At 39.6% G+C, this 27,428-nt stretch overlaps 1 protein-coding gene across 4 annotated transcripts in view; it reads right to left on the reverse strand.

Moving 5' to 3' along the window:
- Window positions 1-27,049, reverse strand: part of Ibtk (inhibitor of Bruton tyrosine kinase) — a 70,200-nt gene extending 43,151 nt beyond the window's left edge. For all 4 annotated transcript variants that reach the window (XM_038321818.1, XM_038321821.1, XM_038321819.1 and 1 more), the window contains exons 1-10: window positions 26,842-27,049; window positions 21,202-21,887; window positions 15,306-15,402; window positions 13,380-13,504; window positions 9,020-9,130; window positions 7,255-7,425; window positions 5,065-5,182; window positions 4,795-4,975; window positions 2,578-2,701; window positions 413-590 (exon numbers count right to left, since the gene is read on the reverse strand). In XM_038321818.1, coding sequence (XP_038177746.1) covers window positions 413-590; window positions 2,578-2,701; window positions 4,795-4,975; window positions 5,065-5,182; window positions 7,255-7,425; window positions 9,020-9,130; window positions 13,380-13,504; window positions 15,306-15,402; window positions 21,202-21,522 — 1,426 coding nt within the window. In that variant the 5' untranslated portion in view covers window positions 21,523-21,887; window positions 26,842-27,049. The remainder of the gene's footprint in view (window positions 1-412; window positions 591-2,577; window positions 2,702-4,794; window positions 4,976-5,064; window positions 5,183-7,254; window positions 7,426-9,019; window positions 9,131-13,379; window positions 13,505-15,305; window positions 15,403-21,201; window positions 21,888-26,841) is intronic.
- Window positions 27,050-27,428: the final 379 nt, after the last annotated feature.

Genomic DNA, 27,428 nt, shown 5'->3' on the forward strand with positions numbered 1-27,428 from the left:
TCCCTGTACCTAGTACATAGCCAATGCACCTTGCATATTACAGACCTCAGTCTCTATCTATAAAGAAATAAAACACAACAAATCAATATTGTGTAAAATTCCTTTTACGTTCTATAATTTTGGAGTATGTAACTTTCAGAGTACTCATAAATGTTTGTAAGATATACTGTAAGCACGAAACAACTAATTCATTGGTTCAAGATCACATAGTGAAGGACCACGATGTGCCAGAGAATACATTAAATACTAACAACAGAGAGGGGTAGCCATGCCCTGGGTCACGAGTGATCTGATATCTATGGGAGACAGACACACCTAACCACAAAGACAAATAAACAAACATCGGGGTAAGCCTAATGGTACCGTCACATTAAAGACTGACTAGAGTATGTAAGTAGTCATATAAACTGACCTTTCTTTTCAGAATTCTTTCTTTTGTCTTCAACCCATTTCCCTTTAAATCCTTCCCCGTCCTGTGTGACAAGCAGAATTTCATTTCTATTTAAAGCAATATCAGAGACTGACACCTGGCGTGGATAGGCCCATCGGCACTGCTTCAGAGAACTGCTAAGTGATCTCCAGCAAAACACCTAAAATGAAACCAAACCACAGCACAATATAAAGCAATACGGCATCAGAACAAGCAAAATTTGAATTGAAAAACAGTGCAGTGCAGTCAAAATAAAAGCCTTCATATGTATTTTTCAAGAATTATTCTTCCACAGAAAAGAGAGATACTTGCAAGCAAAACGCCAATGCACATAAAATAAATTTTTTAAAAAAGAGATACTACAAAAATCAAGATGATGTTGAAGAACTACAACTTTCAAGAAAGTAGATTAAGCGATATGCAGTACTAAATGTGTCCATGGCACTCCCCCAAAGGAGAAGCTGTTTTCCACATGACTTGCTTGGGGCAAACAGTCCTGCTGGAATATTATAGCACACTAAGATGTTAGATCCAACACTTTAATGTCAGGTAATAATCAATCCAAATCACTCTCAAGGATAAAAAGATATACTTAACTGTATAACTAAAACAAGGGCTTAGGTAAAGAAGTCTCCCAGTTTAGGGACTCCTAGCAGCCCTGGGAATAGCATAGGGAGTAGCGCTAAGGTACAAAAGGATGTAAGAGAGGGTGCTGCGCTGTCCTGCAAAACTTCATCTCCAGAGGCAGTGCTTCTGTCTGCTCACAGGCCACGTCCTAAGCTGGAAACTGCCGGCAGAGAAGGGAAGGGCTGCTGACTTGTTTGAAGACAGAAGCCTACTATACAGTCCAGCTAGCCTGAGAATTCATGAATCCTGGCCTCATTGTCCTATACACTGGGATTAAAGAGTATCAAGTTAAAACTCATGATTTCCAAAAGACTGACTCCTCATAACCACTTTTTGAAAATAATGGCTACACCTTGTATTATAAACACACCAGCAGGTGGAGCTTTGCAATTACACCTTGTGGTGTCTGTTTATCTTTGAGGGGTGCAGTTGAAACAGGGTTTTCTAAGCAGCCCACGCTGCACTCCATCTTCCTATGCAGCCAGCATGGGCTCAGCCACCAGAGCACTAGGATAGCAGGAAAGCACCACTAGGCCTGTCTGTGGTGTTTCATGAGGAGGGGAGGGGCACTCTGCAGTACTGACAAACATGTTCAGACGTGATTGTTCAACTTTTAAAATGTGAAGCTTCATATTACTATTTACACAATTTAGACCTCACAAAATATCTTATCATGTCATTATTTTATGACAAGAAAACTGGCTTCTTACCCTGTGTGTAATTTTATCAGTATTACTAATACATAAATGTTAAGTATGTGAAATTTAAATATTTGAACTTTATAATACTATTTAAAGCTTAAAATATGTATAATTTATAATTATGAGCCTATATTAAATATGTCTTCAAATATACAATTAAAAAATATATTTTAGGTAGGGCTGGTGAAATTGGTTACCAGTTAAAAGTGCTTGCTGCCACGCCTGATTACCTGAGTTCAGTACCCGGGGCTTACATGGTATAAAGAAAGAAAGAGTTCCCCCAACTTTTTCTTAGGCCTCCATAGAAGTGCATCACATCATGGGCGCACACAAATAATTAAAAAATTAAAAACATTTAAAACTACTGATTCCATTATGAGATATGTATTGATACATTTCTACTAGGAAAGAAAACTACAGCTAAGAAATAAGACCTAGAAGCATATTATTTATATATTTAATAGAATAAAGGGCATCATAATCTATGTGTACATTTACATAAAGTTTTAATTAGGAACAATATTTTTTTAACTATGGCCCAAATGTATAATATATTGCCTGTTTACTGTTATAAAATAATTAAATGGTATTATCTTCTATCTACACCTGTTTATAGACAGTTTACACACCAAATAATTCAAACTATTTGTTTTTATTTAATAGCAGTAAATGAAGCTTTAAAATGCGTTTAGCAACAGTCCCGTGGCCACTGGGTTAGAGGAGGGAAGGGGCATCGGCAGTCCCCACCAAAGCCAGGCAGCTCACACTACCACAGCTCCACAAATCACAGGACCGGCTTCAACATAAATACACACTCACCCTTCCCGCTCCATCCAGAGCAAGGACGCATATTTTCTGATCCCCATTTTCTATTAAATGTTCAGGATCAACCTTGTATTCCATATAACCTCCAGATACAAGAACCTTCTTCAAGTTTAGTTGTCTGAGTGAAAAAAAAATCGTAAATTAGCATTTTCTGAAGCACACATGCTTAATTTTATAGAAATAATTATTCAAACAATAACTGATAAGGAAAGTAGAAAGATTCTACCTCTGCTCACTGCAGTTCCTCCCAGGCAGCTCTTTCTTCCTACGGCACATCTCTCCTCTCAAAGCCTCTACCTACACAGTGAATCCCCCCCTTGATAAGGAACACATTCACTTGAAGGCTTATTCACTGGAAGGCTATTAGCTCCTAAGTATACCCACATCTTAACATAAAAAAAATTTAAAAATAAAACAGAAATGCTTAAATATGCCAATCCTAACCAGTCACACATATCATAAAGGTCATTACCACTACTCCCCTCATCCACGGCCACACATGTTTTTCTGTCTGTCTGATGTGCAGAGCCTGCCCAGTGCTACTCTACAGCTATCTGACCTCTCAGAAGGATACTTGCTTTGAAAAACTAGTATTTTCAAAGTTACCACGTAGTAATTTAATCTGTATCGAAACAATTTCTTAGTGAAAATTTGGAACACAATTTAATGTATTCAACGGAAACTTTAAAATGTTTTATAAATGTTAATTAAAACTACAACTTAACATTCCACAAGCCAACTCATACCTATTCAATTGGTTCTATGGAACACATGTGATACATTTTCATCAATGTCAGACAGGGAAGACAGGCTTCAGTAACCTGATGTCTGACTTCAGCTCAGAGCTGGCTTCACGTAAACAACCTGAAGAAGTCACCATCTTATCTTCACTTCATGCATAAGCAATAGCATGTTCACTTTGCTCAAATTTAAATCTCTGTTTCCAAGAGCTGTTATATTTTTCCAGGAAACAGTTATAGTTGTGCAAAAAATTATTTCCACACTTGCTAGCCCCTACTCTAATGAAATATAATAGAATAAAACATTGTTCAAATATTGCTCTTAAATATCAGTGTGAAAAAAACGGTTTTCTACAAAAGGGGAATACTTTGGAAGGACCTAAGATAACACACTACTGTCAAATCAGATATGGATTAATCAACTACTACAGACTGAAATGTATCAGAAACATAAGATTACTTCAATTATTTTTAAAAACTGCTCTTTGTATCATTCTAAACAAACTCACAGGTGACACACTGAGTGTGTATGAATGAAAGGCAGAGAGCTACAGCTGGCATGTGGACCCATGTCTAAATTTGATTCTATATTCTTTGATATCGCAAGTAACAGCTAGCTTACTGCATGTTATTATGGCATGCTAAACACAACAGGCTACACTGTACAAGGAGATGCAGCACACCAGGAAGATGTGAAGAGTGAGCCTGGACAGAGTATTTAAGTATTTAAGGTCAACAATTGTTTTTTTAATTAACAGTGTATAAAATATAAAGTCTGCAGATGACGTTTTATTATAAACCAGGAATGAGGATTAGTCTAGTTCTGTGCACCAGATACCTTAAAAGGGAAACTAACTGGTGTAGGGGGTCCTTCTGTTTGTGTGTTGCTTTCATTGGTTAATGAATAAAGAAACTGCCTTGGCCTAGTTGATAGGGTGGAACTTAGGTAGGCGGAGAAAACAGAACTGAATGCTGAGAGGAAGAAAGGCAGAGTCAGAGAAGCCATGGATCCTCCGCCTCAGACAGACTACAGTTAGAATCTTGCTGGTAAGCCACAGCCACGTGGTGATACATAGTTTAATAGAAACGGGTTAAATCAAGATGTAGGAGTTAGCCAATAAGTTAGAGCTAATGGGCCAGGCAGTGTTTCAATTAACACAGTTTCTGTGTGGTTATTTCGGGGCTAAGCAAGCCGGGTGGCTGGGACAAACAAGCGGCCCCTCCTTTCAACAACTAATCTGGTGGGACATATCTTATGTTAAATATGACTCAAAAATATTATTTTATAATTTGCAAACAAAGCTTTTCTATGTCCACTGATCCTTGTCAAAAAACAAGAAACCAAAGAAAAGCACACTTAGTTTTCCCCACTTCTGTCATCTCACGAAGCGTGGCGTGCACCTAGCAGCTGTGAGCAGCTGGAGAGTCTTAGAGCTTATAATGACAGGCTTCTTTTCCATAATATACATACTTTGTTGCCACCTTCTTGCACTGATAGTCTGCAAGTAAGTAAATATCTCCCCTTGTGGTAACACAGACGGTGGCGCCATCACTTGCAGCTACCAAAGACATGGCAATATCCTTTTGGTGAAGGGCAGAGACTTGACGAGGGGTAGTGACACACTTTTCTCCATTGGGATCCAGTAAGTGACCTAAAAATTTACACAAATAAGCAAACCATAAAATACGTATCCTAAGATCACACTGCAGTTTTCAGATACGGCCATGAGAGATTTCTTACCCAGCTGTCCACCATTCAGTCCCAGCGTGTAAACAGCTTCTCGAGTCCACAGCACTGTGTGAAACCTGCCCGCTGCTACTCCAATGACAGTCTTTCCTTTCAGGTGTTTTGCCTGTATCTGTTCAGAATGACAGGTAAGACTACAGCAGACTAGATAGCTAAGGTCTCGTGCAATCTTGTCTAAGACACAGTACACCAGGTAGTAAACAGCCACTGTCTTCTCAACTGCTGGCCACCTCCCGACTAACACTGAGACCAGCTCCTCAGAACACACTGATACAGCCACTTTCAGCCACCAGCTTTCAAACTAGTATTGTATAAAACCAAAATCATTACAATTTTAGCAATGTTAAAAAAAATGGTGATTTCTAAATCTGTTATAAGTAGGCTCTCACAATAGCAGCACGCTTGACATTTTGGCAGGGATGATTTCCTCCCATGAAGGACTGTTTTATGCATACCTGGACTCTACCCACTAGCTAGCTATCATTAACATCACTATCCTACTCCTTCTTCAAATACTGCCATGTGACCCCTGGGAAACTGAAGTTTCCCTATTAACCTAGGATTCCAAGATGGCCATACTATGACAATAAAAATCTATTTGTTATTCCTAAAGAACTACACAAAACTAAATACCCACAAATTGACAGTGAGTTGGAAAATACAGATCTTTTCCAACTAGAGACTGCACCCAAATATCCTGGAGTAATACTGCTGATCCACTAGCAATCCAGAAGAGAAAAGAGGAAGATTTATGTGCTTGACTAAAACTGTCAATTTATTAATAATTTTAGATACAGAGGATTAAACCAAAAAGAAATTTAATATATAAGACACATAAGCTATAAAGTGTGATGTAATAAAAATACCTGTCGTGGGTAATGAGTCTAATAAAACAGTAATTTAGAGTACTCCTACTAGTCCATGTAAGGTTTCTAAATTTGGGGGACGGGCACCTTTTGATGGTGGCCATGTGCTGACTGGAGTGGGAAATAGCGAACTTTGACCGACATACTCTCCTGTCAGCAGGTGCGACATGAGCAGAGACAAAAGAGCAAAGGCTTTTTTCTTAGTGTCTCATTTGTGCAGGTATGGTATATTGATAAACCAAGCTTCAAACTAAAAAATCTGGGACTGGGAGTAAATTAAGTAGTAAAAATCTTATCTAGCTTGCAAGAATCTTGGCTTCAATCCCTAGCACCAAAAAAGGGAAAAACAAAAAGGAAAAAAAAAATCACATTCATCTCTGCTTCTAAACACTTTAAAGTCCAATCTGTGGGCTGCTGAGATGCTCAGGGGTTAAGAACTCACATTGCTCTTGCAGAGAACCTGAGTTCAGTTCCTAGGACCACATTAGACAGTTCACAACCACCTGTAACTCCAGCTCCAGCGGACTTTTCTGATGCCCAAAAGGCACCTGCCCTCAGGTGCACAGATTCACACACACACACTTACAAGTAATTTCTTTTTTAATTTTTAAAGTTAACTCTAAGATAATTTAGTAAGTAATCTCCCAAGTGCATAACCGCCCCTGTGCTTTTATTTTTAACTTCAAATGAATGCCAGTTTGTACTGTCATTTTCTTGCGGAAAAAGAAAAATACAGGTAGCATAGGAAGCCCTGAGTGCGTGAGGTCCTGTGTTAATATGCATTGCTGACACTGGCAGTCATGTGGCAGGCTCTAATTCCTCAGCTGCAAGGAAGCAGCAAAGCCTCACGTGGGGGAAGTTCAAGAGCAACGGCAAAGCTTCCCTCAGGAACTTGAATGTAAGTATTTCTGAACAACTGGACAGTGTGTGCAAAGGCCAGCAAATGCAGCTCCCTCCTCCTCTGGATATTTACAACCTGAGACTGTACACAGAGACCTCTTCAAGGACCAGCTATCCTTGTCCTTGTGCTGCATCTAATATACATGCTGTGGCTGCAGGGTGCTGGTGGTAGTGGGGAAGCGCACCACCACTTGGTCCCCGCTTTCCTATACATACGTCTATTTGTCCTTCATTCTCACTACTGCTAGTCAGGATTCCAGGACTCAAGCCGCATAGGTCACATCAGAAAAGTACGTATCATAGCACTGAAGATGAACTTAACTAAGAAAATACAGTTTCTCCATTAATAAGTTACATCTTTTATCCATATAAATTTTATAGCAAATGAATACCTTATTAGTTAAAAAGAGAAGTTTACCTGTCTGGGTACATTACAGCTGGAAGGTGGAGGAATAATTCCTAGTTGGTGAAAGATGTTGAGACCAAATGTATAGACACATCCATCTTCAGTTAATACAACAGTGTGATCCTCAGCAGCTGCCACTTGTGAACAAGTGTGACCAATCAGTCCTTCCACAAGCCGGGGAACCTAGGAAACAGCGTTGACTTTATTTTAATACACTAATCTACAGAGACTATTTATATAAAAATGCACAGACTCTGTGACACTGCATCCAAATGGTATGACTAGAAGACTGCCCCTTCCAAAGGCAAAGTCTACATCTCATCAAAGGGCAGGTATGACATTAAGCAGAATAGATATAAGACCAGGAGGGCACTTCAGTAAAATAATTCAAGTGAGTTTTAAAAAACTGTTTATTAGATTTTTTCTGTGTGTGTGTGTGGTTTTTTTTGTGTGTATGCACAAGCACATGTGTGCAAGCATGGCACATGTGTGGAGGTCAGAGGAAAACTTGTGGGATCACCTTCTATGAATTCAAGAATCACTCTCATAATGTCAGGTATAGCAGTTTAGCCAAACTTTTGGTTCTCGAGTGACTTTTAAGCCCTACTATATCCCAAATGCAAAGTTAGTAGCATGAATAAAAGAAAAATGAACCTGTGGTGGTTTGAAAGAAAATGGTCCCCAAAGGGAGTGGCATTATTAGGAGGAGTGGCTTTGTTGGAGGAAGTGTCTCACTATAGAGGCAGGCTTTGAGGGCTCATATATGCTCAAGCCAGACCCAGTGAGACAGTCTACTTCCTGCTGCCTGCATATCAACATGTAGCAGCTCCTTCTTCAGCACCATGTCTGCCTGCACACTGCCATGCTCCCCACCATGATGACAATGGACTAACCCTCTGAAACTGTAAGCAGCTACCTCAATTAAATGTGTTTCACTGTAAGAGTTGGTTTGCATGGTGTCTCTTCACAGCAGTGGAAACCCTAACTAAGAGCCCTTTGCTCTTCAGTATTTTAGGGAGAAAGGGAAAGAATACAACTTCCCTTCAAGAAATAACCAAACATACACTATTCAATTTTTTGCAGTTACTCATCCTGAACTCAAAGCTCACATCAGCCATTTCCTATCTATTTGATCTCAATCAAATTTTTAACTTTTCCTCATTTTCCTTATCTGAGAACTAGCAATCAATAAACGACTGCTTCCTTAGTGTTAGTGTAATGCACACAACATAGACAGCAGCTTTTGTAGCTGACAAGACCGCTGTGAGGCTCACTGTATTAACCCTAACAATAATTTCAAGTACACCAAATCCTCAAGAAGTGAAAGCTATTAATGTTGTTGCTTTCCTTTAATAGATGATTTAAAAAAAATCAGCCTTTTCCTGGCATATAATAAACTAGATTTCTTTCAATTACCTTAAGTTTCAGTAACATAAATACTAACATTTGAATAATATTGTTCACTTTTTTAGATCATGCATATTTTAAGGAAATAAGAACCTGTAAAAGGGTTTTATAATTAGTCTGACCTTTAAGCTCTTTATATACACATATACATATATTATAAATACATATATTTCCTGACCCAGTATTTGTTATGTCAAATATTTTTGGATACTTTCACTTTTAAGTCTTTAATTTTTATGAGATATACTAAGAAGCAAATTTCTTAAAACTATTACTAATTTTGAACATTATTTTGCTTTACAGCTAGGATATAAAAATTAACTGATATTTCCAACTTATCATGGCTTTACTGATGTCTACTATCAATTACCAAGCATGTCTGTTCATCTCCATGGCCTAAGCGTCCACCACGACCATGCCCACAGGTGTAAACCTGCCCTTTCTGGGACAGGAAGACTGAATGAAATTTGCAAAGCACCACCTAAGGAGAAAAAAAAACTATATTATTAAAAGTCTCTTAAAAAAATACTCTCTGAAAAGGGACTGGAGAGATGGCTCAGCAGCTAAGAGTACCGGTTGCTCTTACAAAGAACCCAGATTCAATTTGCAGCACCCACATGGCAGCTTACTACTGGCTGTAACTCCGTTTCCTGAGAATCTGATACCCTCATGCCAATGCATATAAAATAAAATTAAAAGTTAAAAAAAAAAACTCTCTGAAAAAAAATCCTCTTTATTTCAATTCTTTAAGTGGAATATTTGTTAACTGTATAGCTAGACAATATGTTTGGGGTGTTCACTATACTATTCTCTTTAAAAGTGTTCTGAAATAAAAATTAAATTACAATCATTTTAAATTATACCCATAAACACTCACAGGGGAGGGGAACAAAAAGAGCACTGAAGTGGGAGATTAACACTGGAATGTAAGCTTTCAGTCTTCAATGGCAAAAAATATCTGTCCTTTGTTTTCTAGTTTAATGAGGTGTCAAACTGCAAGAACTGAGCAGAGTGTAAAATGGAGAATAAGATTATCAAACAGAATCTGTGTTATTAATAAAAATAGTAGAAACATCAAAGAGTATTTTTAGAAAGATTTGATAATACACAATTGGAGAAGCATTGTGTCCTTTCTTGAATTGTTTTTATCAAATATAGCTTTAATAGCATTATAAGCCTTAAAAAATTTTGTATTTGTTTTCAAGTCTTTCTCTTTCCTATTTCCAATCCTCCACCCGCTGCTGACACACAGTTGGCAGTCACATATTCCATAAATAAGCAAACTGAAGCAGGCAGACTGCATCAGCAGGGGGTAGAAACAGCAAATTCACAGCAGTTTAAACACACCATGCTTACAGCTAGCACGGAGGCCAGTTTCTCACTGCAGCATTGCGTCACTCTCTACCCCTTTCTATGCGACAACTCCTTCCTTCTTAAGATACACAAAGATGATAGAGAAAGAAAGAAATCCTACAATCATTCTCCAGAAAGGCATGGTCCTTTGGAAAATAAGAAAATTATAAGCTGAGCTACAGAAATCTATGGACTACTAAGAGTTCTATAAACACGTGCCTGTCCAAAGTAAAAAAGCAAAATAAAATACTCATTTATTTGTACCACAAATACAATAAAAGAAAGTCTAAAAACCAATCCCAAATTTGTAAAGTTAGAAAGAAAAAAATTATTATGAGTCAAAACAAATATATTTGTTTCAATTACATATTCATTTTTATCCCACTACTAAAGAACCCATGATAGCAAAACTTAATGCTTGGAATTTTTGAACAATTAGAAAGGTTCTTCACTTCAGTTCTCTAGGATATGCAATGTCAGTTCATCTGCTGCTGCACTACAGAGCCAGCCCCTTTCCGTGAGTGAAGGCCAGGCCGGCTCTGCATCTAACTGTGCTCAATAAACATTCTCAGCCAGCTTCCGCTTCCTGAACTGGAATTTACAATCCTCTTCTCTCACATCTGTCCACAGATTCATGTTCTTATTCATGTTCTAGAGTAAATAAAATCCCCTTGATCCTCAACTTCTACTTCCTTTCATTAGCAAATTTTTTTTTGTTTTTTTAATGTCTTGTTCTAAACTTTATACCATCAAGTAGAACAGGTTTAATTTTTTATAATGCATGTATAATAGGACCAGGTAGCACAGTCACACTCTAGGTCCCTTAATAGCATCATTATCCTGTCACTGCTGGCAAAAGTTCCCCATTCAAGACCATACAATCTAGCACTAACACTAAAAACTCAGAAAAGGAAAACATCTTTCGAATACCATAAATGTGTTCAGTCATTAATACCTGTGAATAGATCACTATTTTATGCTCCTAGACAAACAACTAAAGGAATACCATACATCATAAAAACCCGTTGAGGATCTGCTCAGACTGACACATACTGAGTAGCACTGCCCAAGGGACTACATGGCTATCATATATTCCACTCCTGCTCTGACAGCTCACCCCCATGCTCACTACTGACTGACATCAGGTTCATCAGTCTCGCCCATGCTAAGTCCTTTCAGTACGGTAAGGTTCTTAGGTCTAGAGACAGCTTTAGACACCATCATACAGTCTCTACATTCTCTAGTCTCCTCCCCCTCCTCAACAAGCTCCTATGCCTAAGCGTTCAAAATTGAACTTTCTCTATAATTAACTTTTTTATTAAAAAAAAAAAAACAAATCTTGCTAGTTATGACCCACCAGAGCATGGCTTTCAATTTAAAGAATGTAGCCTTTGTGGTGTTATACCGAGGCCTAATATGGTGTCCTATCATTCAGGGTTCATATATTTTTTAGTTAATGACACTAACAATTCTACCAGAAAATCATCAAAACCAGAACTGTCAGAGGAAAGCCAGGCATGCACAGTAATTTTATAAACTGAGTATTCCATTTCAAATATGAGCTAAGGGTGTATAAAGACATGTGACCTTAGGAGAAATCAGTAGACTACAAAGATCTCCAGGCTACTACTCTGGGTCAGGCAGAAACACAAGTCATGCACAGAGACACACAGATACAAGCACACACGGGGGTGGGGGGGGGATGGAAATTACAGACTAGAAAAGGCCTGACATTCTAAGTCATGCACTCTGGATTTACCCAAAGGTGAATCGGCTAAACTAATTACTTCACAACAAAATAGTACCAACAAAGAATAGACATGAATAACAGAAAGGAAAAGAGCAGAGCTTAGGAGTCAAGTTAGGACACGATCATCACTATCCAAGAAACTGCTGACAAGAAGCTTGGAAGCTAGAGCTTCACACTTAGTTTAAATCTGGAATGTCCTCCAAAGACTCTGTGTAAAAGGTTTGGTCCTCAGGTTGGTGTTACTGAAAGGTGGTAGAAACTCAACAAGTGTGGCTAGCAGGAGGCTAAAGATCATTAGGGGAATCACTCAAAGGGGACCATGGGAGAGCAGTCTCCTTTACACTCGGTGTTTCTGGCTGCTCTAAGGAGAGCAGAGCCTTCCACCATTCTCTCAAACAGGCTGTGCTATTTCACCAGACCCAAAGACAGCCAAAGAAATATGGACTTCACAACTTGATCCAAAACAAATCTTTCCTCCTTTCAGTAAGTCCCAGGCACTTCTTTACAGTAACAGAAAAAATAATATAGCTCATAAGACAAAGGTGAACTCAAATGATGGGATCTGAGGCATAAAATGTAAAAGTCTTAGCATTAAAGTGAGTACAGTGTGAGCGGCAAAAATAAGACCTCAGGCTTGTTAAATTAAATGCTTTACAAGACTGCTCAGAGCAAAATGAAAAAGAAGCCTAAAAGGAGAGTGACATTAAAGACAGTCTGCACACACAGGACGACAGCGGGAAGGAGCACACTGAGAATGCACAGTCTGCACACACAGGACGACAGCGGGAAGGAGCACACTGAGAATGCACAGTCTGCACACACACACAGGACGACAGCGGGAAGGAGCACACTGAGAATGCACAGTCTGCACACACAGGACGACAGCGGGAAGGAGCACACTGAGAATGCACAGTCTGCACACACACACAGGACGACAGCGGGAAGGAGCACACTGAGAGTGCACAGTCTGCACACACAGGACGACAGCGGGAAGGAGCACACTGAGAATGCACAGTCTGCACACACACACAGGACGACAGCGGGAAGGAGCACACTGAGAATGCACAGTCTGCACACACACACAGGACGACAGCAGGAAGGAGCACACTGAGAATGCACAGTCTGCACACACACACAGGACGACAGCGGGAAGGAGCACACTGAGAATGCACAGTCTGCACACACACACAGGACGACAGCGGGAAGGAGCACACTGAGAGTGCACAGTCTGCGCACACAGGACGACAGAGGGAAGGAGCACACTGAGAGTGAACAGTCTGCGGAAGTAAAACAGCTCAGCAGAAGGACAGACAACCATGCAGAAGAGCTTCACATGTTATCAGTGGAAAGGGCACATTCACTCACACTTAAGAATTCAGGATCATGTACCAGAATTAACACCGACCTCCGACACATGACTTGAGAAGTAAATGGCTTAACACCCCTTACACATACGTCCTACACATATGACTGAAGCTAATGCAGTAAAAACCATAAGTGGCAAATTCCTAATGAATTTCTTCATTAAGATGTTGTTAGACCTTCAAAAGAATAAAAATGTGCAAAATCCAAACTATCAAATACTTTATCTTATCTCTCAAAGAACATGGATAATCTTTCAGAATACCTGCTTGACATAAACTCCACTCCTGGAGAACAGGTCCACCAGCTCTGGGTGATGCTTGCTTTTCTGGCTTCCATGACCCAGAGTAAAGTTTGTGTTATCGCCCCAAGTATAGACTTCTGTGGGATCTGAAATAAAAGTTAGGATTTTATTCTGTTAGAATTTAAGTGAATGACAATTTAGCCTAACTACAGAAACACAATAATCAGCAGTTTACCTGAAACATGACTCAATAGAAACTAAATTAGCTTGTATATTTATAAATACAAATCTATTAATACAGTGTATAATTCTAAAAAAAATTTTAAAACTCAGAAAACACAAACCAGAGTGAAAGGCTGAACCTGATGTGAATAATCACAGTATTTGGCCCTCACTGAGAGCTAATAAGGTAACATGTCACCTACAGCTGAGTGAACAATCACCTGCAATGTCTACCTTATTTCCAAGATATTCTAAGTATAAGCTTTATAAATACGTGTGTTTATAAAAGTGAGCATAGTATCACTGTTACTACATGTTACTATACAAACACTAACTTTTTTTTCTTTTTTAGGGCAAATGAGGAATTGAGACGGAACTTCCAGGGCACAAGATGGCCTCTGAATTCATTACGTAACAGAGCATGGCCTTGACCTCCTCACCCTGCCACCACAAGTGCTGGCATTACACGTGTAAATTAACACACCCAAGACTAACATTCATTTTTACAATTTAGTCTTGATACACAAAATCACAATGACTAAAGAAAGAGCCTTTAAACTGATATAAAACTTAATCAGAGGAAAGTTTGTGATAAGTCTTCAGTTTTATTCTGGAAGACTAAAAATATTCTAGAATGAAATTTTGATTGTCATGAACAATGCAGTGGGGGAAGGGCAATGATGTGTTCTCACTTGGCTTAGATAGAAACTATGCAATACTTCCATTAATTCTCTTCTCTTTTACTGTAAATTCACATTTCCAAAACCAAAAGGGAAAAAAAAAAGTGGAAGAAGTGACATTAATATGTGCAAGTAGGACTTGGGAGGAGGTTCAGTTGCCAAAACTGCTTGCCACAAAGTGGAGGGCCTAAGTCCAAATCCCCAGGATCCATGTAGAAGCCAGACATAGAGAGAGTATCTGTATTCCCAGCACTTCAACAAGCTGATAAGCAAAACCAAGAGAATTCCAGAAGCTTGGAGACAGCTAATGTGGGAGATGCCATGCATCAAACAAGGCGAAAGCCAAGAACCAATACTTTTTTTAAGTCTTAAAATGTGCGGGTAGCCAGGTGGTGGTGGGATTAATCCAGCACTCAGGAGGCAGAGGCAGATGGACCTCTGTGACTTCAAGGCCAGCCTGGTCTAAAAGAGCTAGTTCCAGGACAGGCTCCAAAGTTACAGAGAAACCCTGTGTCAAAGTACAAAAGAAAACAAAAACAAAAACAAAAAAATGCATGGGTAAAATAGTTACTTTTCTTTTAGTTACTTAGTGTTATTTTCTGGATGAACATTATGGCTTTAAAATAATAATAATTATAAACTGCCAACTCCTTGGGTTGTGCTTTAACTCTTAAAAACACAATCTAAAAAAGACAAAACAAAGCGGAGTGGTGGTGGTGCACACCTTTAATCCCAGCACTCGGGGAGGCAAAGGTAGGTGAATCTATGTGAGTTCAAGGTCAGCCTATCTACAGAGCTAATTCCAGGACAGGTTCCAAAGTTACAGAGAAACCTGTCTTGAAAAACAAAAACAAAACAAAACAAAACAAAAAAAAGACAAACAAGAATAAAAAAATAAAAATAATAAACAGAATCGAAAATAAAAGTCCAAAAGTCCTTTACAGATATTCAAACAAATAAATCCTCAATATTTTAATCAGAATAAATACTACTAGGAGTTACTAGTAAAACTGCCCCTTGCCGAACTGTGTGGAGCTATTCTTACCAGTGTTCTTAAACACAACGTGAGTTGGCCTGTCCTTCATTAGAAGATCCAAAGGTGACAATCCTTCTTTATCTTGTAAATACAAGCTAACACCATGCTACAAAATAAAATTACATATTATCAATTCACTCCAAACCAGTAACTTCTGCATAAAACCCAAATGATCAACACATTAAAAAGAGAAAAATAACCATGCAATAATTATCTGTCATAGCTACATACATTTTGCGCTGATATGTAAAAGAACTAAAAATTATAAAATGTTCAATTATTGATAAAACAAGAAATAACATTTTAAAGTTTTGGTTTGGTTGTGCATATGTACACATGTGTGTGTTCGCATGTGCGTGTGTGCATGTGTATGCTGGTGCCCACTGATGTCAAAGTGGACATCAGATCCCCTAGAGTTGGAATTACAGTGAACCACCCAGTGTGGGTGCTGAGAAATGAACTCCAGTCCCCTCTTAACTGCTAAGTCATTTCTTCAGGCCCAAAGTAACATTTTAAATCAAAGAGAAGTACATAAGACAGTTTTTCAAGTGAAATACTTCTCCACTGTGGAACGCCTAGTGGCACTACTGGGAGGCAGAAAAACATTTGACAGGTAGGGCCAAGTAGATACTCCTCCCTCTCTGGTCCTGTACTACTGGAGGACTACAGAATGCTGGTTTCCTCCTCTTTGTTGCTTTGTAAATACCCAAGGTGAGTAGAGTGCTCACCACAGACTCCTGGTACTGCACTAGCAGAGACCCAAAGCAATGGAACAAGAGTCTGAAATCTCCAAAATCACAAACCAAATAAAATTTCTTCATCAAAAGGTAATGCACCTCAAGCATTTGTTATAATGACTTCGAACCAAACAGATAATGTAGATCTGATTGCATAGAAGGACCTATATCTATCTGTATATGTGTAATTAGGCATGTCTACAGACACACTCACTTTTTACAGTCAGATTTCAAGTCTAAAAACATACAGTAGCAAAGACTGCACAGCAGTGATCATCAGTGCCCATCTCTTTCATCTCACCTACCCTGGTCTTAATAGAAAGGCACTCTGAAAGGTACAATATTCCAAACTATAAACATGACAAATGAGAACTCAGTAACTCATATCATAGCTTACCTTGTAGGCATTACTGCTAGACCTTACTTACCGCAACTATCTCAATCATCAGAAACAGCAAGACTTTGGACTCTTGTTCTCTGGAGCCCCATGGACTACCATACTTCATAACGTATTTCTCTTGAATGCTAATAGTACATGTTGAGCAAAGTATATGCCACTTATTTAAAATCAATTCTTTCTGTATATATCCCCCAAATGAGTAATTTACAAACTAGCATTGAAGTTTATAGCAGGCTTAAGAGCCTGAGTATTTTATGACGGTCTTCTACAGGCATACAGATGGGCTTTCTACATGATTTCATCACACAGCACTGATGCTCCTGGAAACACTAACATCTGTTTTTGTTTTGACTATGTAGTCCTAAAACAGTGTTAGGTAAAAATTATTATTCCTGGTGTTTAGAAGGAGATAAAATTTCAGATCAATTATTCTAATTAGTTTATAGTTATTCTAGTTTGGTTTTTGTTCACAGGTCTACAGTCACATGGATGTTCTGGCTGTCTCCTCTGTGGAGTGTCTAACACCCTAAGATCTTTTCACTTACGTTACCACTGTTGGTCTCTATTATGTGCAAAACCCTAACACTACAATATTTCAAAAGCACTTTCCATTTATATTTAATTATTTCATTTTTGCCTATCTCTCCATACTACTATAAAAACTCAATCAAAAAAAGAGCTCAGTCATGTTCCCTCCAATGTCTGTAATGCACAGCTCACTCTATGGCATATATCATATACTCAAAAGATATTTGTTCAAAATACTTTGCAGTTAGTGTGTCATTCAACCCATGCAATTTTGAAATTCTATTAGGTTTTCATGACAATAGGAAAAAAAATCAAAGCAAGTTCTTCCAGACCAGTGAGTAAACAGCACTATAAAAAGACAACGGCACCAGGCGTAGTGTTGACTTCTGACTGCAATCCCAGCTAGGCAGTAGGATTTACAGGTTTGAATTCAGCTTGGGAAACTAAACAGGATCTGGTCTCAAGACTTAAAAAAGACTAAGTATAATCCAGCCAGGGAGTACTTCCCTACCATGTGTGAGGCCCTAGGCTCACCCCAGGACTACAAATGAAACAATTTAAAGTACACTGCAACAGACGCAGAAGAATCCTATAAACATAAAGCTTTTGCCATTCAATCCCATCATGGAATAAAGGTGTCAAAGCAAAGTCACCTAAAATTGCTACCTTTATTGTAGCTTTATGTAGGCAAAGAGTTTCTGCTAAGGTCTCCTGTATTTGGCAATCAGGGGCTGATAGTATGGACAGTATAGGTATGTATTTATTGGAAAATTTATTTTGGCATTTGACATAAAATTTCTGTAGTTCTGAATTTTTATCAGATGCAAATTCACTGAACCTGCACTTGTGGTTATAGTATTTTGCTGTCAATGAGTAACACTTAAGGTACCACGGTGGCCATCAGAGAACTGACGTGACGCCCTTAATGAAGGACTAGTCCTGCACCCCTTGTCACTGAAAGGAGAACTGCAAGGCCAAAGGAAAGGACAGGCTGAGCAGGTATCTCACAGCATGAGAATACTCAACAGTTTTGGAAGAACATTTTGGTAGAAATGTTTTATCAGTGAAAATTCACTATCTGTCAGTGGTCAATAAGGCTCTGATAATAAGACAGACAAGCTAAGCAAGGCAGCCAAAGCACAATTTCCTAGCTTCTCACGAACAATACACGCCACACTACCATGAATATCTAAAGCAAATCTAAGTCCAAAATTCAGGCCAAATCACAACTGTTTCAAATGGAAGCCCTCAATATAGACATATGCCTAGCAACCTTTCAGACAGAAGAAAACCAGAGAGCCCTCAAAAGTTCAATAGAATTAGCAGCAATGGAATATTCCTGTCAAGGATTCAGAGGTAAGACTGGAGCCAAATGATGTTTTAATTCTTTAGCTTTCCCTAGAGGGTGAGAAAAGGAGTTAGCGATGCACCTTACAAAAGTGGGGCAGATATGAGGAAGGACTACAACTCCCCTTTTGTAGACACAACTGACGCTCCATGCTTGGAAACATATCCAAGATGACTCAGTAAATAGACCACTTACACAATTTAGTTCCAGAAAAAGGATATTACACTAGCAGCACACATTAGAAATTATTTTGATAAGAATATGTTACAAAAAATCCTATGTAAATAATTATTTTTTAAAAATTCAAACAGATGGAAATACTAATAGTAAGATTCCTAATTTAACTACCAATTGCTTAAAGATAGAAAGACTTGTTTAGCATCTTCTGGGCCTGCATAAACTTGACAAAATGCATATATAAAGCAAAGTTACATATTTAGAATGCATGACTCAGTATTTACCAGTGCCATAACACTGAGTACTTCTCAAAACATTTCATAATTTGGCTACTCACAAAACAAACCTACATGGAATCCACTGTGTGAAAAAATTTCATAAAAATTAAGCTGATTTTAATTATCAAATTTTTAAATTAAAAGCATTTTATTCTAGTTAAACAAGAAGTGGACATATTATTCAAAACCTTAATTCCTATCCCTAACTGATACTCAACAATCAGAACCCTGGTAAAGTAGTCACTGATAATTTAAGTAATTTTTTAAATACACGAAGATATTATTTTAAATTTTTCAGTAGAATTACATTAGACGGGAGTAACCTTAACAGTGGGTTCCACTGTATGCAAGCAGAAGCCTAACATGAAAAGAAGCAAGCGAAGACCTGACGAGTCACAGGCACCAGTTAACCTCTAATGAGGACTCCACTCTGTCTATCTGCAGCAACAGTTCTCTAAGCCTCTTCGGGTGGGAGCGGGGACTGGAGGTGGAAACCTGAGCCTTGAGATCGCTAGCTCTAGGCAAGTGTTCCACCCCTAAGCGACATCTCCACATTGAACTTCTCTGGTTTTAAGTGTTGCCCAATTCATAAATCATAATTTCATAAATCATAAATTCATAAATTCAAATAAACTGTGTTCAAGGTTTTTCCTGACAGTACCATACAGTACACATAACATAAAATTGCACAAAAGCTTATTATATGTTGTGAGCTTTAATGTCTATTTGAAATTTTACATAAAATGTGCAAATAAATAAGACATATGGGATTTTAAATCTAAAGATAAGTAGAACAATAAAAGCATCAAACACATATAAACGTCTCCTAAAAAACTACAACATGAAATAGATTAAGAAAATCACATGCCTGGAGGAAGGACTTGGTCCTGCCTCAACTTGATATGCCAGGCTTAGCTGACTCCCCATGGAAGGCCTTACCTTCTCTGAGGAGTGGATGGGGGTAGGGGAAGAAAACGGCAGGAGGAGGTGAGGGAGGGGAACTGTGGGTAGTACAAAGGAAAATCACATGCCTAAACTCCAGCCAGGGAAGCAAATCAGTGCCCTGCTCTGCCAGCATCAGAGACGCTTCCTCCTGCAGCAGACAGAAACAAACACAGAAGAGACTCACAGCCAGACAAGACAATATGCAGAGAGTGAGAGATCTTGGAACACTCAACCCTAAATGGGATGTCTCCATCAAATCCCTCGGCTCAGGGCTCAGGGAACCCTGTGGTAGAGGAGGTGAAAAGAGTTCAAGAGTCAGAGAAGATGGAGAACACCAAGGAACCATGACCTTCTAGACAGAACAGAACAGGCACCACATGAACTCACAGAGAGAGGCAGCATGCACCAGGCCTGCAACACACCAAATGGGGTCCTAGTAGATACATCCCCATCCCTAGCCCAGAATCTAACCCCAATTGACAGTCACCTGCAAATTTGGTTTGCTTTAAGGGAGTCTCACTGGGGAAATGACATTCCCCTTAAGGGCAGGCTATAGGTTCAATAGTAGGTGGCCAAAAGAAAATGAACTCAATAGCAACATTGGAGATTCTTTGTCTCATAATGTCATATCCATCATGTCTGGACTTTTTAAATTTTACCTTTATTTTTTTAATTTTGTTTTATTTATATTTTTCTATCATTTTACTCTTCAGGTCCTTTGTGCATATATTATAGACTCTAGTTTGGTGTTTTTTTATGGGATTCCTGAGTGTGTGAACGGGGGGGGGGGGGGGGGGGGGGGGAGAGAGGTTCTGTTTCTTTGTGCCTTTTCTTGGGCTCTTTTCCTTCTGCTTATTTCATCTAATTGTACTATGTTAGTTTTTGTTTTATCTTATTATCCTTTTTTTTTTCTCCTCTATACCAGAGGGGATGGCATGAGGGTTTCCTCACTTTGTGCCCTTTTTTTATAATTATTTTTTATTTAGTTTTTTTCATCTTACATACCAACCACAGTTCCCCCTCCCTCCCTTCCTCTCTCCCTCCCTCCCTCCCACTCTTCCTCCCTCCCTCCCTCTGACTGTTCCCCCCACCTTCCTCCCACCCAACCCTCTTATTATACTTTATTTTATTATTATCCCAGAGAAGCCTGCTTGTTTTCTTTCTTTCTTTTCTAGGTTTTGTTTTCAAGACAGGGCCTCACAGTATAGCTCTGGCTAGAACTGTCCAGGTTAGCCTTGAACTCACAGAGATCTGCCTGCCTTTGTCTCCCAAGTGCTGGGAATAAATGCATAAATCTGGGATTCGAGGCATGGCTTATTTATTTTAAATAAGAGACAGAAGGGAACTGGATCTAGATAGGAGTGGAGACAGGAAGAAGAGATGGAGGGGAAACCATAATCAGGATTATAAAGTGAGAAAAAATGCTATTTTTAACAAAAGAAAAAAGAAAAGTGCATGACTAAATAAGATTTTGAAACAAACTGATACTTACCTTTAACAGAGACCAAACGCAGTCAATATGTCCATAAAAAGTGCTCCTGTGCAGTGCTGTCCAGCCTGACTCCCTATCCTTCACCAGCAGGTCCACGCCTTTCTCAATAAGCCAATCTAACACTCCTTTCTTCCCGCAGGAGGAGACCAGGTGCAGGGCATTCCGGCCAAAGGCATCCTTGACAGCTGCAGCGTTGTAACAGTGAGTGGAGAGGAAGGCCTTGATCTGGTTCTCACTCCCCTTTGTTACCACAGACAGGACATCCAACGCATGCTTCAGGGATCGACATTTTGACGTGCAGTCAGGGGTGGCAGAATCCATCCTAAATGCTATTATATTGCTTACTCCTTCAGAACAGTCACTGAAGTAAATTTTAAAAATGAAAAAGCGAGGACCCAAAGATATTATTCAGGAAGAATTATCGAGAAGATATGACCCTTTGGGGGTTATAATTTCAATATTCACAACAATTATATAAAACTATATATCTTTGTATAATCTTTTGGCACTTAAATCAAAAAAATTATAAATAGTTCTATAAAGTTCATATCAAATACAAGTTCTTTTTTTAAAAAAATCCCAGTTTATAAATTATTTCTGAAGTCAAGCACCAAGGGGGAGTGAGGAGGGGAACTCCCCCTCCACACCGTCTGAGCCTTTCAAATATCCATAATTGCGAGGGTGACCTGTAGGAAAACAAAGCAAAAACAAAATCACAAATATAACTCTCTTGAAATATTTTACAATGTAAGCAACTCCACGCTCATTCATTTTAAAAAGGCTATCAACTTTCATTATTTTTAACTCTATAAACCATGTCCCCAGAAGCTATAAACACATTTACACGTATGATCTTCAAGAGAATATCTTCCAAAAGGTCACCACCTAAAACTACATCATAACTGTTAACTAAAACAACCAATACTTCACCAATTACTCCATTTTACTTTAGTCATGGTAAGAAATGTGTCTTCTCTTCTTAATGACCCCTTGTCGTGGGGGAAATAATTAAACTAAAGATATCAGAAAAACTGGAGAGCTATCTGGAAAGAAATAATTTTTGACACTTTATACCTATATTAACATAAATTCTAGATGGCTCAGAGACAAAGGTAAAAGAATGAAGCCATGAAAACATAAAAGGGTATTCTTTTATAATCACCACGTACAAAAATATGATCTGAAATCTCAAAGTATAAAATGATGATAGGATTCAATATAACTCTTAAAGCTACACAAAATGTTAAAGAAAAATAAGGAAAACCTTCCCTAAAACATAGTGCACTGTGTAATCCTTTCCTTGGTATCTGTTCTTTGGTAACAAGGAAAAGAAAAAACAGTTACAAGACTCTTTCTTCCGAGACAGGCATGAGTCCATTGTACATGCACAGCAAACTTTGGTACATTAGATACAAATATGTCTAAGTATGTCATCTCTATACCCACTTGAAACCACAATCAAAGTCAGAAGGCTACCATCTACCTGGCTTTCTGATAATGACTATGCTGATGAGTCACCTTTTAGAAATGAGAGCAACAAACTACCTGGATTCTAGTTCCAGGTCTGTTTCTGAAAACCTATACAGTTTTTAACTGAACACAGTGCCACAAAAACAAACAAGCCAACAAACGAACAAAAACAAAAGAACACCACCAAAAACCACCCACTTCAAAATCATAGTTTAAACCTAAAAGTGTCTTTGGAATTTAACTGACACCAAGAAAAAGAACCAATGCTTCAAGTAGTTTAAAATATTAAAAATAAAATAACAATATTAGCGAAATAGTCAAGTCATTGACTATTACTATTGAAAACAGTTAAGGGTTGAATACTTTGGAAATCAGAAAAAAATAGCAAACTACACTGGTTTGAATGAGAATGGCCCACATGTTCATATTTTTGAATATTTGGTTCCAAGTTGGTGGAACCATTTCGGGAAAGATTATGAAGTGTGGCCTCAGAAAAGACATGTTACTGGGGCCAGTTTTAAAGTTTCAAGACTCTGGCCATTCCCATTATCTCTCTCCACCTCCTACTTGCAGGTAAAGATGTAACTCTCAGCAATTCTTGCCACGATGCCTTTGCTCTGCCATGGTCATAGACTAACCCTCTGAGTTGTGTTGGTCATGGTTTCTTAGCAAAGCAGTAAAACAGACTAAGGCAGGAGCCTAAGCAAATAAACAAATAAATTATCAAATCTTTGTTTTATATACGACATTTGAAATGCTGAAATGAAACAGTTGGCAAAGTATAGTTAGCTAGGTTAGCTACTGGCAACGGTTCAACCCCAACAACTGTCCTGCCACAAAGATTTTAGTCAACACTGAGTCTTGAACAATGGCTCCCAGGCTTTATAGTCATCAATAATTAAGAATATAATTATAATTTAAAACAAATCTAATCACCCACTACCCTAATATATTCCAAACAAAAGAAAGCAGAGAAACAAACAAAAAACACTGTCTTACAGGTTACAGTTTTATCTAACAGTAATCAACAGTCTCATCCGACTGCGAACCCTGGGAACTACAGCAATCAGCCTGACAAGATATGTTCACTGCTGTAACCATGGCACAAATGTTATGGAGTAAACACTTTCTGACTGGACTTAAGGCTTGCTCCATAAGACAGAACTCACATCTGGTACCATTAATGGGGCCAACTAATGGTTGGCTAAGTAATAGGTTCTAGCAAAGAATCCACTACTACTATCCTGCTAAATGAGACCACCATTAAACCAACTTCTAAGGACTTCTCATTATATTCATAGATCAGCGCATCTCCCAACCTTTATCAGAGAAGCTTCTTTTAGCAAAAGACAATGATTAACACAGAGACCCACAACTCGTCAGCATGCAGAATAAGAGACTGTGGAGTGCTCAGATATTTGATACCATCCTCCCAAGGCTCAGGGATCACTGTGGATAAGGATGTGAAATAGTTTTAAGAGCCAGAGGTAGTATACAACAAAGCAATGCTTTTCTGGGCACAGCACGATCGTTGCACATATGTTGAGGCCCGTGTGGGTCCAACACAGGTAACTATTTCCCCTAACTAGACTGGAACGGAGTCGTGAAGAATAATTGGACATAACTTACATGGTCATCCTTGAAAAGCAAGATCTCTCGTTTATTCTCCTAACAGTTTATATATCATCCTATCAATTGAGTGGGAAAATGCATTAGGCTGTCTCCTAGGTAACCAGGTGAATGGCTTTTTGTCACGTTTGCATCTACCTGTTTGCAGTATGTTAGCTGTCACATAGGCCTGAATTAGCATCTCTATAAAATATCCTCCAAATTACAAAAGGAAGGAGCACCAAACATCCTGATCAGCTTCAGCCAACACCTCTCCTCAGGCGATCTACATTAATAACAAAAGTGGAAGGAACAGCACATCCCAGCTATTGTTAGGTTGAGACAGCTTGTCTGCAAAGCTACGTGAGCACCTCAGACCGGACCTATGGCTCTTATGCCATACCAAAATATGGGCCTACACACATATGAATTCCCAGCCGCTCTGACTGCATGTACAGGATCTGAACCCGATAAAGCCAGACAAAATCCTAGCATTGGGCAGGGAGGTAATCATGAAGTCACTTCCATAGCTAAGGACAATTGATGGTTGATAGGAGAAAGTCAGTTTCATCAGGGGTTTGGCTCCTGAGAGGCCACCCATGCTCCAGTAGGTGGCCATGTGCATACAGGCAGCATTAAGTTGTCTAAAGTGGGTTAAAGAAAAAAAAAAGACATTAAAGAGGAAGAGAGAATGGTGATAGGAAGGACAGAGAAGGGATTAGGGATTAAAGGGGAAGAAATGGCAGGGAGGGGGGGATATTAAAAGACACGGTATGTATGTAAAAAATTCGCAAACAAGAAAAAAATATCCGCCGGGCGGTGGTGGCACGCCTTTAATCCCAGCACTCGGGAGGCTGAGGCAGGCGGATCTCTGTGAGTTCGAGACCAGCCTGGTCTACAAGAGCTAGCTCCAGGACAGGCTCTAAAGCTGCAGAGAAACCCTGTCTCGAAAAAAACAATATATATATCCTTGGGAGCCTAGGTAGAGAGTTTCAGATGAGCAGTAAGTATTTGCGGAGGTATGAATGATCTCTGTGAGCCACCACCACCTGAATTTGTTTCTGCATTGATCTTGTGTAGCCCAGGGTAGCCTTGAACTCAGAGGTCCATCTGACTCTGTCTCCCAAATCCTGGAATTAATTAAAGGTGTGTGTCATCATTACTTGACCTCTAGTGGCTTTAGCTTTAACTCGTCTTCAGGCAGTGTTTTTTATCAAAATACAAATAATATATCATTTTTACTAATGCATCTTTACTAATTTAAATGTTATAAGCTACAGATTATGAGGCATAATCAAAGACTCATAATAAGCCGAAACATTTTTTAAACATAAGCATTTACAATGGTTAGGACATTAAGTAATTTAGGTCTATTAATATTGTAATCTAATGTTATTCTCATATATTCTCTGTGTATAGAAACTTGGTCCAATTCAATATCTCGTTTTAATAAAAGAATATTTGCCCAAGATTTAAGGAGAAAGTACGTGATCTGGATGTGACAAAAAATTACTCCCATGTAATAAGAAGCTAGTTTTTCATTGAAAGTAACAAGTCATACCGACATCCTTTAATAGGTATATTCAGTCTAAAATTTTATAATCCAGAAGAACCTTGAAAGTTAAAAATAAAGTGAAATCATTACACAAAAATTAGTATATTTAAAGTCCTTCAAACGAGTTTTATTAAAAATGAAAACCAACATATCCAATTTTTTGTCTTGAAGCTGCGATATGACTTAAGCTTTGCAAAAACTTTCTTAGAAAACACGTTTCTAAAAAAGTTCTGTCCACATATACCATGAAGTAGGTCTCTAAAACAATAAAAACAAATCAAAGTAATTCAACCAAGAAGGGCGGAATTGACCAAAAAACGCCTGCGATTGTGCATTAGTAAGGTAGCTTACACTATCTATTAAAAAAAAATTAAAGCACCACCCTTTTCAGTATTTCTGACAAACTTCTTGAAACGTCCTACTTCAAGGTAGAAGGGAACAGGTGCCACTCAACTTTTGCTCCTTGAAAAACATCCCTTCTGGCTAACACAACTCAAGTTTTCTGACTACGTTAGCACCGCAGATAACGGAGTCAAGAACACGGCCAATGGTCTGGGTTAACCATGTCTCCTCTGAACTAAATCCCCTTGCAATCTGACAGCTACCATCGGAAGGGGTCTTTATCCTATCTCTGCAGAACGGACACCGTCCCTTTCCACCCAGCAGCGACTCTTCCTGCGAGCCCCGCGTGAACTCAAACTCTGTAAACTCCACTCAGGCTTTAAGGGACAAGGGCGCCTCTAGGAAGGGCTCCAAGGGAAGTGACGCCAGACAGCTCTCGGAAACTAGACAGGCGGCGTCGCTGGAGGGCGTGTCGGGCGGCAGGGCGACGTAGCACTTCGTGGGACCAGGCCATTCATTAGCTGGAGGGGGCGGCGGGGCTGCGCTCCCAGGCCACCCGGCCGTGCCACGCGGCGCAAAGCTCGAAGCCACCCCTCCGCGAGTCCCCTCCCCGGGCCCTGCTCCCCCCCGCCGGGCTGGCAGGACGCCGTCGCCTCCGCCCTCACCAGTCGCTAGATGAAGGTGCGCCGGGGGTCTCCGCTGGGAAGGCGCGCGGCCGCGCAGGGACTCATCTTCAGTGACGGCGACCGGGGATAACGAAGGGATCCAGGAACCGGGCTGCCTGAGTCGGCTCCGGAGGCGGCTGCAGCGACAGCCGCGAATGCCGGCGCCGGGACAGGGTTCGGGGGACCTGGGCTAGAGCGGGCGGGACTCGGGAATAAGACGGGTGCTGATTGGCTAGAGTTCGTGTATGCCCCACAGTGATTGGTCGGGGCTTGCCCGCAAGGCCTAGCGTGGCAGCTCCTCAGCTGTGGCCTTCCCCTAGCGTCCCAGAGGAACTTGACCCTACCGGCCTTGGGGCTTTGGACACAGGCTGCCGCCTTGGTCTCAGAACAGTAGTGACCCTCTTGGTGCCAGACGTCATCCTGGTAGATCTGTCTCCGTGCAGGTCGAAACTCGGAAAGGAGGATAAAGCTGGGATGGAGGAAACAAGGACCAGGCTGGATGCCCAAGCACCCGTCACCACTCTGTAGAAGCATAGGCATCTTAGCGAAGTTGCCTCCCGTACCCCTAGCACTGGGGTGACTAGAAA

The sequence above is a fragment of the Arvicola amphibius genome, chromosome 3 (assembly GCF_903992535.2).
Source record: "Arvicola amphibius chromosome 3, mArvAmp1.2, whole genome shotgun sequence".
Lineage (NCBI taxonomy): Eukaryota > Metazoa > Chordata > Mammalia > Rodentia > Cricetidae > Arvicola > Arvicola amphibius.